The sequence below is a fragment of the Artibeus jamaicensis genome, unplaced genomic scaffold (genome assembly GCF_021234435.1).
Source record: "Artibeus jamaicensis isolate MK-2021 breed Jamaican fruit bat unplaced genomic scaffold, CSHL_Jam_final contig_497, whole genome shotgun sequence".
Lineage (NCBI taxonomy): Eukaryota > Metazoa > Chordata > Mammalia > Chiroptera > Phyllostomidae > Artibeus > Artibeus jamaicensis.
In genome coordinates this window covers 10,484,359-10,498,084 of record NW_026521863.1, presented here as the reverse complement: position 1 = coordinate 10,498,084, position 13,726 = coordinate 10,484,359, and the positions used below count along the sequence as shown (strand labels likewise).

The following is a 13,726-nucleotide window of genomic DNA, read 5'->3' as shown; positions in this document are numbered from 1 at the left end:
TCAGATGCTTATTGTCATGACAACCATGTCTTCATAAACTAGGGCTCTGGGTGTAATACAGATGGAGTTGGTAACAAGGTAGAGTTGCCATCTGCTTTATTTTCTCTGAGGGAAAAATTGTTTTCATCCCCAAGTCTAATCCTCACGTATGAAAGTCTTGACTTAATTTTCTTTCTGGAGTCCTACATGGTTGTGAGATTAATTCTTTTTTCCTGACAAACTACTTTCCTACCTGACATACCTTATGCATCATGAAATGGAGAAAATACTTATAATTATGCATGTGTAAGAACAAATAGATATATTTTAATGATTTATTCCTCTGTCTAGTTTGCAAAGTCTGATTGATATGAGGTGCCTTGTAACTTGTATAGTCAAAAGTGAGTTCAGAAAAAAGTCAGAGTAAGGCAATAATTTTCTAGGAAACCGACAAAATTGTTATTTCTTTAAGCATTGCATTAATATCAGTGCTTCCTGCAATCTATAATAAGCTCTGTTGTTTTTAGATTCCAACCAAAAGAAGCACATCTATTCTCTACAAGAAGAAAACTTTTTCTTATAAATTTGCCAAATAAATGAATGCTTATATGAAAGGGGAAGCCTAATGCCTTCCTCTGGCCCTTTACAAAAGATGTAATGACATATTAATTTACTACAGAATCTGAGAACACATTTTTTAAAGAAAGTTATTGAGCATTTTACAAGTTCACATGTGCTGTGATCAGAATTAAGATATATTCAGACTTTGAAAAATAGTAAAATACATATCTGACAACTTAAAGGTGTGTGGTAAATTAAATCACTGAATAAAGATTAAGGAAATATTTTATAAAGTTCATATTTAAAATAAAAAATGATTTCCTTCTTTGTATCATAATTATTTCCATACGCTACAATCTATCATTCTAAACCTTACAATAATGAGGTGCGTTAGCAATATAGCTCCATTTTTTTTTTTTGTTTCTAGTCATAGAAGTTCTATAATTACCCCTGTAAATCAGAGAAAATTTGTTTTGGTCCACTCTTTGTGTGTCCTATACATTGATGTGTAAATATAATATCGATGGATGGGCAATACATGCTCCCTCTCCCCCGACACACAGAAGCATGTACGATGACCAAACAATAAATGCGATATCTTGCCTTGAGCAAGAAAACCTGCTGGGAGATTTTTGAAGTGGAGTCTGAATACATTTCTGTGGGTTAGTGTCATAATTTTTCACGGGAACATTGTAAGGAGTGTGGTTTTTTGAATGTAGTTCTGGGAGAGGATTTAAAGCCCAGCAGTAGTTCAGTAAACTTGAAGCCAGTTTGTCTTTGAGTTTCCTTCCTCACAGGCAAGCGTCCAATGAGTAGGCCATTCGGTGTCCCTGGGACCTCTCCAGGGGAAAGATGATCCGCATTTAGTTTGTACCGCACATGAGCGTTAGAAGAGAGACACGGGATCTACCTCGGCTCCTTCCAAGAAAGCCCTCTGTTGGTTTTTCTAGTCTTGTTTGGATAAAAATGGGGAAGTAGGAAGACCACAGACAACATGTTAGTTTTCATTTTGAATGTGCCATAGAAACATCACCTCGCAATCTGTCCAGGTAAAAATAATTCTCAGAGTAAGACGCGCGAAGCTCTGTTGCATTGCTCTGAAGGAACTGGCAAGGATGTCATAAATGTCTCCGTAATATTATGACAAAAAACATGGTATCCTGGCAAAGCTTCAGAGTCAAATTGAAAGTTGGTGAATGTGTATAGATACCACGAATTTTGTCATCTACAAAATGTACCTGTTTCTACATATGGTTGTCTTCCTAAAGGGTATTTGTGGTATGTACCCTTAATTGTAAAAAACAGTACCTTTGTTTATTCTAAAACCTTCAAACTGAATTCTTCAGTCTTCACTCAATTAGTTGGCTGTCGACTATGCTAAATGTGACATATTTTTGAGATATCAAATTTGTCATATTCAATTCTTCACTCACACTGGCTTTTATTGGTTGCTTAGCATTTGTCTTGAGCCCTTTGGCTTTCCTCCCAAGGCAGAGGGTCAGCACAGGGCAAGTTTCATTCTCTCTACCCCAAGGCAAGTAAGCAGCAGCAAATACAGTCTGCAAGCCTGCTGAGTTCAGTAGAAAACAATTGATCGTTTATCCTGGTGGTGTAAGAATACAGCTGCCTTCTGGATTTGCTAAACATCTTGAAATGCTTTGAGTGTAATAAAACCCCAAACGTGCTTTTTTCCCACATTTTTTCACGTATGTATTTCAGAAGAAATATAATCCACATGCTCTTCTTCTCTCCACTTTTAAATCACTTTTTTTTTGTTTTGTAAGAACTGTTTGATGTCCAGGAAGTCTTTTATCCTTTTTATTAGTTATTCATATGTATAAATAAACAGAAAATAATAAACAGCAAACACAATGTAAAATCATGACTCAGGGCAAACACAATGTACCCAATTCCAGTTTGAAGTTCTATATTGAAAAAATTTTAAAACAAAATGTAAAACAAAAATAATGCTCCCTTCTGTTGGCAGAAGGGAGGCTGTTGGGATAAAGGAGGATTGAGAACTAATATTCGTTGAATAGTGACTGACTCTGGGACTTCTGCTAACTGCTTAATTTTTGCAGTAATCCTAATGGTAGGTGAATCCATCTGCATTCAATGGATTGGAAGGGCTTTCAGAAATCTTAAGTAACTGGCCATGGGCCACAGAAGAATTTCAAAGCAGGTCTGCTTGACTTACCAGTTCATAATCTTTTTATTATTTTCATCCTCCTCATTCTGTTGCATGGTGGGGATGCTCTCCAGACAAACAGGTAAGTCCCATGTTGACAGGTGACTTGGAAGTACCTAGCAGTTAGGCCTGAGGATGAGGGCTATTGCAACATCAAGAAAGCATCAGCTCAATATTGACAAGGTGGATATTTAGTATGGCAGTTGCTTAAGAACATTGGATAGGTGGTACATGCCAGAGGGGAGCCTGCACTCACTTCCGGTGATTATAGCAAAGAGAAGCCAGAGTATGCACAAGAATGGTTCCGTAGGCCCACACTCTTGTGCTGTGACTCACAACATTTCTAAACTAGTCAGACTCTGTGTTTATTTTCTAACAGTGGTACATATTTGGTAAAAGTAGTACATGACATTTTTTGTTTAAATAGATTAAACTTATTTCTTAAAGAGGAATATTTAAATGCTTGTATGTTATGGGAGACATCTTAAAGTATTATAGAATGAGAATCATGGTTTTAATGGGTCTCTCTATAACAAGACTTGCATATAAAAAAATCCAAGATTTTATATGAAGGGGAAAGGCCATATTCAAATATGCCATGGGGTCCATGGTCCATAGTATGGCATAACGTTTCTGTTTTCTGGAGAAAAAGGAAAACAGTTACAAAATGAAGCATAAGACTGCTTAGCATTTGAACTGGGTTCTAGGTCCTTTTCAGACATCTTCTGTTCTATAGTCTTTTTCCCAGAAATCCCAACTTTTATTCAACTTATAGCTAACATTGTACTATAATTTCATGCTTCTTCCCTTCCCTCCCCTTCCCTCCCCTTCCCCCCCCCTCCCCTCCCTCCCCTCCTCCCTCCCCCCTCCCCTCCCTCCCCTCCCCTCCCCCTCCCTCCCTCCCCTCCCTCCCCTCCCCCTCCCCTCCCTCCCCTCCCCCTCCCCTCCCTCCCCTCCCCTCCCCTCCCCTCCCCTCCCCCCCTCTCCTTTCTTTTCTTTTCTCTCTCCTTTCCTCTCCTCTATTTCTCTTTCTTTCCCTCTCTCTTTCTTTTTTTGTTCCCTTCCTCCCTCCCCCTCCCTTCCTTTCTTCATTTTTCTTTTAAACTTGTTCTACTTTTACACTGAGTCTTAGGCATCAAGGGAGAAAGAGCTGAATTATTTGAATCTTCCACTGAGTTAAGAAAATGCAGAAAGAATGCAATGGGCAATTTCATAAGTGGCATTTTGGAGAATATTGGGGTCACCATGTGACAGAACGCCGTTAATTTTTTTTGAAGGTCAGCAACCTGATTTTTTTTCCCAGTGGATTTGCTAAGAGAACCTGCCACCTGGCTTCTAGTTTTATAGGTAGCATTCCCTGGGAAAAGTTGCTTTTTTCTTTTACAGGGTTTCTACTTTGCTTTGCATCACTTAGATCGTATCCCGCAAAAATAGGAAATATCATTACTGTAGCACTTGTTTTTTGTCATGCCTCTACTAAAGAGTCATGCTGACTTATCTTTTACTCCACAGCAGTGCAGAACTTTACATACATTTATATTATACTAGTTGCTTTGCCTAAGGATCTCTGCACACTTTTCATATCATTTCTGAGAGACTTACCACACCCAGAAAGAGTGGGTGAAACCTGAAGGATCTCCGCTGTGTCCAGGCAAACAAAGCAGTTTGTACGGCAGTCCCTAGTAGAGTGTGGAAGAGGGCTGAGGGTCTTAGGGGCCCCAAGAGAGTGGGGAAGATGTTCGTTCCATGAGCTCTTTTCAAGTTAAAACTTAGTTAACAATATTGGAGGAAAAAAGTTACTTTTTAATGCAGGGCAGAGGCAGGAATGCCTTTCTTTGGTGATGAGGCTGGAAGTGAGTGATTGTATGTGTGAGGAGAGTCTTTTCTGTGAAAAGTCCCTGCCCACACAGCATGTGTGGGGAGGAGGACTTGAGGCATGTCTGTTGGCTTCCAGTATATTCTATCTCCAATATTCTAATACTGGGCCTGTAAATGTAGAATGAGGGAAAAAAGACCCATGTTCACTTTCTTTTAAAATTTTAATTTATAAAATGAGATTTCCTTGTATCTGATTTCACTTGGTTTCAATCTACAATTGTTACTGCTCTTTAGGTGTGTGTTCTAGCTCACTGGTGTGGCTTCCACGGGCCCACAGCTCCCTTGTCACAGCTACCAAGATGGGAGTCCCTAAGAGACTGGGGGCAAGTTACCTCTCACTGTGTCACCTGTCACTGATGCTTCTGTTAATACTCCATAAATGCTGCTAGGTCCCAACTTCATATCAGCAACACTTTGAAGTGTTTAAGCGAGGCATTGTTGAATGTCTCTAAGTTATTACTGCCAGTCCAGCTGATATCGCATGTTAGAGTATTCTTGTTGGTAAGAGATGTAAGTGAAGGGATTGGTATGATGTCAACAAGTAATTGGCCCAATATAATTTTGTTTGAGATTTATTACATTATTTTTCTCCACTGGTTATAAATCTAGAGTAGTAATGGATATTTATTCCACACCTAAAGGGTATTTAGCTCCTTTGTGGTTGGAATATTATTGAGACCAGTATATCAGAAGAAAAGAGGCACTCCCTCTATCAACTTCCTTCCGTTACCCTCACGTTCATTGTGGCAAATTGACAGTCTTCATTGCACACTAGCCTCAGGAACTTGCAGAGGACACTGTTGTAAGAGATACAATAGCTCTTGCCTGCAGGCAATATGCACAGATGGGAAAGATAATCAGACTATTTCTTTTTGAGAGATCTTCATCATGTCAACAGAAGGGCCTGACCTGGTTCTGCTGGACTCAGAGTGAAAACTATTACTTACAGACGTACTTCAGACAGATTTCATAATCACCAGACTTGTGCAGTACAAATGGTTATGGTGAGCCTCCAAGGCTCCCCAAAGACCCCTCAAATTGTCTGACTTAAACACCACTGAAGTTGGGAAATGGGAATTAAAAAGTATGATTCAGTTAAATATTAAGGTTGCCCCCAGAAGGTACTTCTCTGGTTTTCCAAAATCAATTGTTCCACAGCCAGCTGTGGTTCACTTTGGAGACACCCCCAAATCTCATCCTTTGTGATTATTCAAGATTCGTGGAGGGGATCAAATGACATGGTATAGGTTTTACTGGGGGTGACATTATCACATGATTACATTTTTCCCCACATAAAACAGTAAAAGAAAAAGCCTCACTTTTGAATGTTAACATTTCTGAAAGTGAGCTTAATTTACAGAGTAAATTTACATTGTTATTATGAGACTTCACCCAAAAGATTGGGGTAAAATCTTAGAGACTTAAAACTTCCCCAAGAGCTTTCCTTAGAAGCAGTGCTCACTGAAATGGCTTATCCCAGGAAACATTGGGTGCTGAGGAAAAGAAAGGAGCATTTTCTGCTGCCTCTGGCACTATTTCTTTTAGAGCAAAGCTAGTCCATTTTGATCCAATGCACTCTAGAGGCAAATAGCTTTAGATTGGCCAGATAAAATGCCATATATGCCGTGTGTGTGTGTGTATTTCCTAGAAGACTTCTGCCAAGATGGAGGCATAGGTGGAAACACTATACCTTCTCGCACAACCAAGTTAAAAATAACAGTTTTAGCAATAAAAATGCAGCCAAACCACAGATAATTGAACTATACAGAAGCCCGATAACAACAAACCCTTTAGCCAAACTGGTAAGAGGGGCGGAGCCAGCAGCAGAGCGGGGTCAAGCAGGAAAAATCCACTGTACCCAAGTGCAACCCAGGCATGTAGGCAGCTGTGGGCGGATCCTAGGTGTGGAGTAGCAGCAGGCGGACCCACTGAGGGCTGACCGCGGTCACATGTTTGCACACAGATAAACCAATGAAGGAGCAAGCAGTGAGATGGACCGCACAGGCCCCAGCAGTGGGAAGCAGCAGAGGGGACTGCTATTTTCCCTTTCTGACCCCGCCCCCACACACAGCATCACAAACCAGTGGCCTGGGTGGCCTGGCCCTGGTGAACACCTAAGGCTCCCCTCCTCATACATAACAGGTGCGAACAGAGAAAAACATTATGGCTGAAGAAGAACTCAAAGCCCCAGAGCCCATAACTCTAAGCGATGAAGAAATAGCCAAACTTTCAGATGCACAGTTCAAAACACTGGTGATCAGGATGCTCACAGAACTGGTTGATTTTAGTCACAAATTAGAGGAACATATGAAGGCTAAACTAATTGAAATGAAGGGAAATGCACAGGAAGCCAATAGTAATGAAAAGGGAACTGGGACTCAAAAGAGTGGACCAGAAGGAAGAAAAAAATGACCAAACAGAAAAAGATGAAGAAACAAGAATTCAAAAAAATGAGGAGAGGCTTAGGAACCTTCAGGACTTCTTGAAATGTTCCACATCTGAATTATAGGGGTACCAGAAGGGGAAGAGGAACAACCACAAGTGGAAAACTTATTTGAACAAATAATAAAGAAGAACTTCCTCAATATGGCAAAGGAAATAGACTTCCAGGAAATCCAGGAAGCTCAGAGAGTCCCAAAGAAGTTGGACCCAAGAAGGAACACACCAAGGCACATCATAATTATATTAGCCAAATTAAAATGAAAGAGAAAATTCTAGAAGCAGCAAGAGATAAGGGGACAGTCACCTACAAAGGAGTTCCCATCACACTGTCAGCAGATTTCTCAAAAGAGATCTTACAGGCAAGAAGGGGCTGGAAAGAAGTATTCCAAGTCATGAAATCCAAAGACCTACATCCAAGATTGATCTATCCAGCAAAGCTTTCATTTAGAATGGAAGGGCATATAAAGTGCTTCTCAGATAAGATCAAATTCAAGGAGTTCATCATCACCAAGCCCTTATTATATGAAATGTTAAAGGGACTTACCTAAGAAAAGGAAGATAAAAAAGATGAACAGTAAAAGGACAGCAAACTCACAGTTACTAAGAACCACATTTAAAACAAAAGCAAAGTAAGAGGACAGCTAGATCAGGAGCAAAACCATAGAAATGAAGATGACATGGAGGGTTAGCAACAGGGGAGTGGGAGAAGGAGAAGGGGGGGGAAGATATAGAAAATAAGTAGCATAGATGGTAGGTAGAAAATAGATGGGGGGAGGGCAAGAATAGTATGGGAAATATAGAATCTAAAGAACTTGAGACACGTAGTCATAAACTAAAGGGGGGATGGTGGGGGAAGGGGTGTGAAGGGTGTAGGGGAATGAAGGGGGGAAATAGAACAACTGTAATGGCATAATCAATAAAATATATTTTTAAAAAAAGAAATAAAATCTGCTTGAGTGTGGTTGGTAGGTTATATGGGTGTAATAATTTATATTTTTAATTTGAACATTTCTCCTAAAATGTCATATGGTGTGCTTGAGTGTGATATTGTTATGTTACAGAATTACATGCTTATGATTTTCTAATAAAATATTTTATAATAAAAAGGGAATTATTCGTGCTCTGTGTATATAAATTTATTGAGGTGGCATTGATTAATAAAATTATATAAGTTTCAGATATGCAATTCTACAATACATCATCTGTATATTGTATCATGTGTTTACGACTCAAAGTTAAGTCTTTTTCCATCATTGCTTATCTTTTTCTACCTTCCCCCATGCCTTTCCTTCTGGCAATTACCATATTGTTGTGTGTGTCTGAGTCTTTCTTTTGCCACACAATATTTTATTAGTTTCAAGTGTACAACATAGTTATTTACATTTGTATAACTTAGGAAATGATCACCACAGTAAGTCTAGTACGCATCTGATACCATGAGTCGTAATATTATCACAATAATATTATCACAATATTATTGACTTTATTCTCTGTGCTGCAGTTTATATCCCAGTGACTATATTTATAACTGGCAATTCCTTTTTTTCACTCTTTAGTTTTTCTTATGAACAAATCTGCCTATGTTCTCTTCCATTACAAGTCCTGCTGTATGTGAGAAAAACCCAGTGTTTCCACTGGGAAGACACTTGGTCTGTTTTGGGCCTTCGAATGGCTGAATGATGGAGAAGAAGGTGCAATAAATTTAGTCTTTAAGAAAGTAGAATTTCATAGAATCATGTGTCTTGTGCTCCTCATGAGTACACAGTCTAGCAGGATTTGCAGGTATTTGCTTAATTATTGCAAATGTACTGTAAAATAATAATCTGTTAGAAGCGCATGATAAGATGCCCAACACTGTTAGTTATTAGGGAAAGGCAAATTAAACCACAGTGCCAGTGTGATATTCTGTACATTACCAGAAAGTCTAAAATTGAAAAAACTGACCACACCAGGCATTGGTGAGGATGTGGATCTGGTGTTCTCATTTATTGCTGGTGAGAGGGTAAATGGCACAGTTACTTCTGAAAGTTTGGCAGTTTCTTAACAACTTAAACATACACCTGCTGTATGACTGAGCCATCATACTCTTAAATACAGGGTGGGGCAAAGGAGGTTTACAGTTGTGAATATGTGAAACAGTTTATTCTTATATTATTATGTATTAATGATTGTATTTAAATTAAAAATATATATATTTTATTGATTATGTTATTATAGTTGTCACATTTATTTTTCCCCTTTGTTTCCCTCCAACCTGTACTCCACTCCCACCAGCATTCCTCTACCTGATTTCATGTCCATGGGTCACACATATAAGTTCTTTGGCTTCTCCATTTCCCATGCCATTCTTAACCTCCCCCAGTCTATTTTGTACCTATAATTTATACTTTTTACTTTTTACAAACTTTTCCTCATTCTCCCCCCATCCCTGCTGATAACCCTACATGTGATCTCCATTTATGTGAATCTGTCCCTATTCTAGTTGTTTGCTTAGTTTTTTGGTTTTTGTTTTTTTTAAGTTTGGTGGTTGACAGTTGTGAGTTTGTTGTCATTTTACTGTTCATAATTTTTTATATTCTTTTTCATTAAATAAGCCCCTTTGATCTTCTTCTTTTTTGTTAAATAAGCCCCTTTAACGATTCATATTATAAGGGCTTGGTGATGATGAACTCCTTTAACTTGACCTTATCTGGGAAGCACTTTATCTGCCCTTCGATTCTCAATGATAGCTTTGCTGGATAGAGTAATCTTGGATGTAGGTCTTTGCCTTTCAAGGCTTTGAATACTTCTTGCCAGCTCCCTCTTGCCTGTAAGGTTTCTTTTGAGAAATCAGCCGATAGTCTTATGGGAACTCCTTTGTAGGTAACTGTCTCCTTTTCTCTTGCTGCTTTTAAGATTCTCTCCTTATCTTTCATCTTGGGTAATGTAATTATGATGTGCCTTGGTGTGTGCTTCCTTGGGTCCAACTTCTTTGGGACTCTTTGAGCTTCCTGGACTTCCTGGGAGTCTATTTCCTTGGCCAGATTGGAGAAGTTCTGCTTCATTATGTTTTCAAATAAGTTTTCATTTTTCTCGCTCTTCTCCTTCTGGCACCCCTATGATTTGGATGTTGAAACATTTAAAGTTGTCCTGGAGGTTCCTAAGCTCTCTCCATTTTTTGAATTCTTGTTTTTTCATTCTGTTTTGGTTGAATGTTTATTTCTTCTTCCTGGTCCAAGCTGTTGATTTGAATCCCAGTTTTCTTTCCTTCACTGTTGGTTCATTGTACATTTTCCTTTTCATAGCCTTCACTTTTCCTCTATTTTGCAACCATACTCAAGCATTTCTGTGAGCATCCTGATTACCGGTGTTTTGAACTGCGCATTTGATAGGTCGACTATCTCTTCATCACTTAGTTGTATTTTTTCTGGAGCTTTGATCTGTTCTTTAATTTGGGCCATATTTCTTTGTCTCAGCGTGCCTGTTACATAGTAAGGGGTGGAGCCTTAGGTATTCACCAGGGTGGCACAACCCACATCGGCTGCTACCTTTTGGTGCTTTCTGTGTGGGACAGGTCTGAGAGGGAACAGTGTCACTTGTTCAGCTCTATTACTGGCTTTCAGTCACTTCCTCTACTACCCACAAGCAAATTGGGTCCTTCTGGTGCTGATTTCCAGGTGGGTGGGTTTGTGTATGTTCTAGGATCCTGTGGGTCTCTCCAACCAACTGTACTGTGAGGCTGGGAGTGTCTTTGGTTGCTGCCTCAACCCCCACAGGTTTTTTCAATGAGAGGTTTTGAGGCTTTATTTCCCAGTGCTGGAATCCTGGGTTTCATGGTCTGTCTCCCTCCCCAGTTGTTCTTTTTGGTTTTTCTGCATACAGATGCAAGTCCACCGCTCTGCCAGCTACCTCCTTGTTGGCCCAGGACCTCCAGTTGCCACCTTGCTGTGAGTCCTCTCCACCCTGGCTGCCAGCCTCCACCCCTCCTACCAGTCTGAATAAATATTTCTCCTTTAACTCCTTGGTCGTTGGACTTCCATACAGTTCGCTTTTCTGGCAGTTATGATTAGTTTTTGTTTTTAAATTGGTTTGTTTTATGGTTAGTTGTTGTCCTTCTTTTGGTTGTGTGAAGAGGCAAAGTGTATCTACCTGTACCTCCATCTTGGCCAGAAGTCCTGTGTACTCTGATTGTATTATTTTCCATACAAACAACTGTAAACCCTTTTTCCTACCCTCTATTTACTAAGAGACATGAAAACACATCCATATAAAAAGTTGTACATAGATTACTCACAGCAGCTTCATTTCTAATAAGCCCAAACTGGACAACCCAAATGTCCAAAGAAAAGATAAGCAAATTGTCATTATTCACTACTGAGTAGCAATGGAATGCTACTCAGTCAACTATTGAAAAGAGTCAACTATTCACATGTGCAATGACATGGCCAAGTCTCAAAATAATTTTGCTAAGTTGAAGAAGTCAGATAAAAAAGTTAAAGACTCTTAGGAATTGAATTAATAAGGTAAAAATGAAAATATAGGCAAGAGAGGAAAACTTTAGCATTACTTCAAAACTGGAATTGATGAGGCTTGATTATGGGAAAAGATCTAGAGGGGCACAGACTGAGGTCTTTTTCCGGCTTATGGTATAGATGTTTGTCTATGTAGAACATCACCTATATGGCAGTGAGGGTTATGAAAAAGATGGTGCTTAAGTACACAAGAAGTGATGAACTGATCATTTAATACTGACTCAGTGATAGGTCTAAGACCCCCCAAAAGAAACATCCAGTATGCAAACTATCAGTACTTGATTGTTTATGGAAAATAAACTTATAATTTGTTTTTTTAGTAAAAATAAGTATAGATAGCTAATAATATTAGGGAGAGAAAATGGAAAAAAGAACACAGGAAAATGGGATTCCTACAGCCATTCCCATGGACAAGGGAGAATGCAGGATTGAGGGCAGAGTGGGGAAGGAAATAGACTGTATGGGATGCCTTAGGGAGAAAGGACAGGGAACTGATTTGGAAAGCAGCCAACTTTATGGACATCTTGTTAATTTAATGCCTTGGCTTGATTTGCTCACATGATCCAATGTCTAGAATTAATTGCAGCATATGAGAGACAGTGTCAACTGTGCTCAAGGGCACAGCTTTTGGAGTTCATAGTCCCATCTCTGACCTTAACAACTATGTAAACTCTCTGAGCATGTTTTCTTATCTGCAACATGGTATCTTCATCAGTTTCTACCTCTTAGAATTGTTGTATTAATAAGAATTAAAGGAAATTGTGCACAAGAAGCACTTGCTATTGCTTCTAATTCATACTAACTACTCATAGAAAATAGATCCTACCAGTTCAAATCCCTGGTTGCGTTCTTTTACCGGTCGGTAATGACTACTTTCCAAGTCAGCAGGGTTTTTCTTGTCTTGTTTCAGGATTTGTGGATTTGACCCTCCATGATCAGGTCCACCTTTTGGAATGTGCCTGGCTAGAGATCCTGATGATTGGTCTCGTCTGGCGCTCCATGGAGCACCCAGGGAAGCTCCTATTTGCTCCTAACTTGCTCTTGGACAGGTGAGTGCTCTGGCTGTAGCTTGAGGGAAGCAGATCCTTTATAGCCTCCTGATTATTCCTGAAGCTCTTTCATCCAGTATTCCATGAAGCCTCCACAAATGTTATCAGGTGTGTTGGCTCTATGAATGGGTGAATTTTGGTGATGGAGACCAGTCCAGTTCACAGAAGCCTACAAATAACTTTCTGCTAGGTACCTTTTCAGATTAGCTCTACTATTTCTAAAATATATGTTTATATGCATTTGTATATTTATACAATGTCCAGTATTGTCATGGCAGGATACTGAGGACCCGATTTTTTAATGTATATGTATATATATATACACACATATGTGTGTGTATTTGTAAAACTATGAACTATAAGTTGTTAACTCTACCTTTATCTTGTGTCATGTAAAAGAAATGAGACTCACTTTTCTTTAGAATATATTTTTGGCCCTCCTCTCTCCTCCTTTCCCCTCCCACCCCTCTCCTCCTCTCCTCTTCTCTTGCCTTCTCTTCTTTCTCTTGTCATTTTCCCCTGTTCTACCTTTTTTCTCCTGTGTTTTCCCCTTTTCTTCTCTTTTCACAAGTCTCCTCTTCCTCCTGCTCCTTCTAATTTTTTTGGTGTTACAGTAGTGTAGTTCTGTGATCAAGTTATAACAAGTCTGCAGGTGAAAATCTCATTCCACATGCATGTTTTCCTGCTGTGAATTGGAATGTGTCTTCAATGTTCAGGTTTTGGGGACAAAATGACTTACCCCCTCATTTGCATCCATCTTCCTGGGTACACAGTTTCTGGGAACAGTCATCTAGTCACTGCACTTTAAATATGACAGGGTTTGTGACATGAACTCAGTTGGCCAGTGAGATGATATTGCGTAGGATTTTATCAGCTGCCTGATTCTCTTTTCTAGAAACTCTTACTGGGGTTAATTTTCTCCCGTCTACCTCGGTGCAGTGTGAGTGAGTGAAAGGTCCCATCTCTGCCTATCGTTTTTTTCCTAGAATCCAGATTTAAAGTTCCTACTTCCTCTAGACTAGGATTTCTCAACCTCTGCACTATTGGTGTTGTTAGTTGTCCCGTTCTTTCTTGTGGGTGACGGTCCTGCACATTTAGGATGTGTAGCAGCATTTCCT

At 39.4% G+C, this 13,726-nt stretch overlaps 1 protein-coding gene across 7 annotated transcripts in view; it reads left to right on the top strand.

The window, feature by feature from the left end:
- The window catches only part of ESR1 (estrogen receptor 1), a 370,527-nt gene that overhangs the window by 284,749 nt on the left and 72,052 nt on the right, over window positions 1-13,726 (top strand). For all 7 annotated transcript variants that reach the window (XM_053668791.1, XM_053668796.1, XM_053668793.1 and 4 more), the window contains one exon: window positions 12,470-12,608. In XM_053668791.1, coding sequence (XP_053524766.1) covers window positions 12,470-12,608 — 139 coding nt within the window. The remainder of the gene's footprint in view (window positions 1-12,469; window positions 12,609-13,726) is intronic.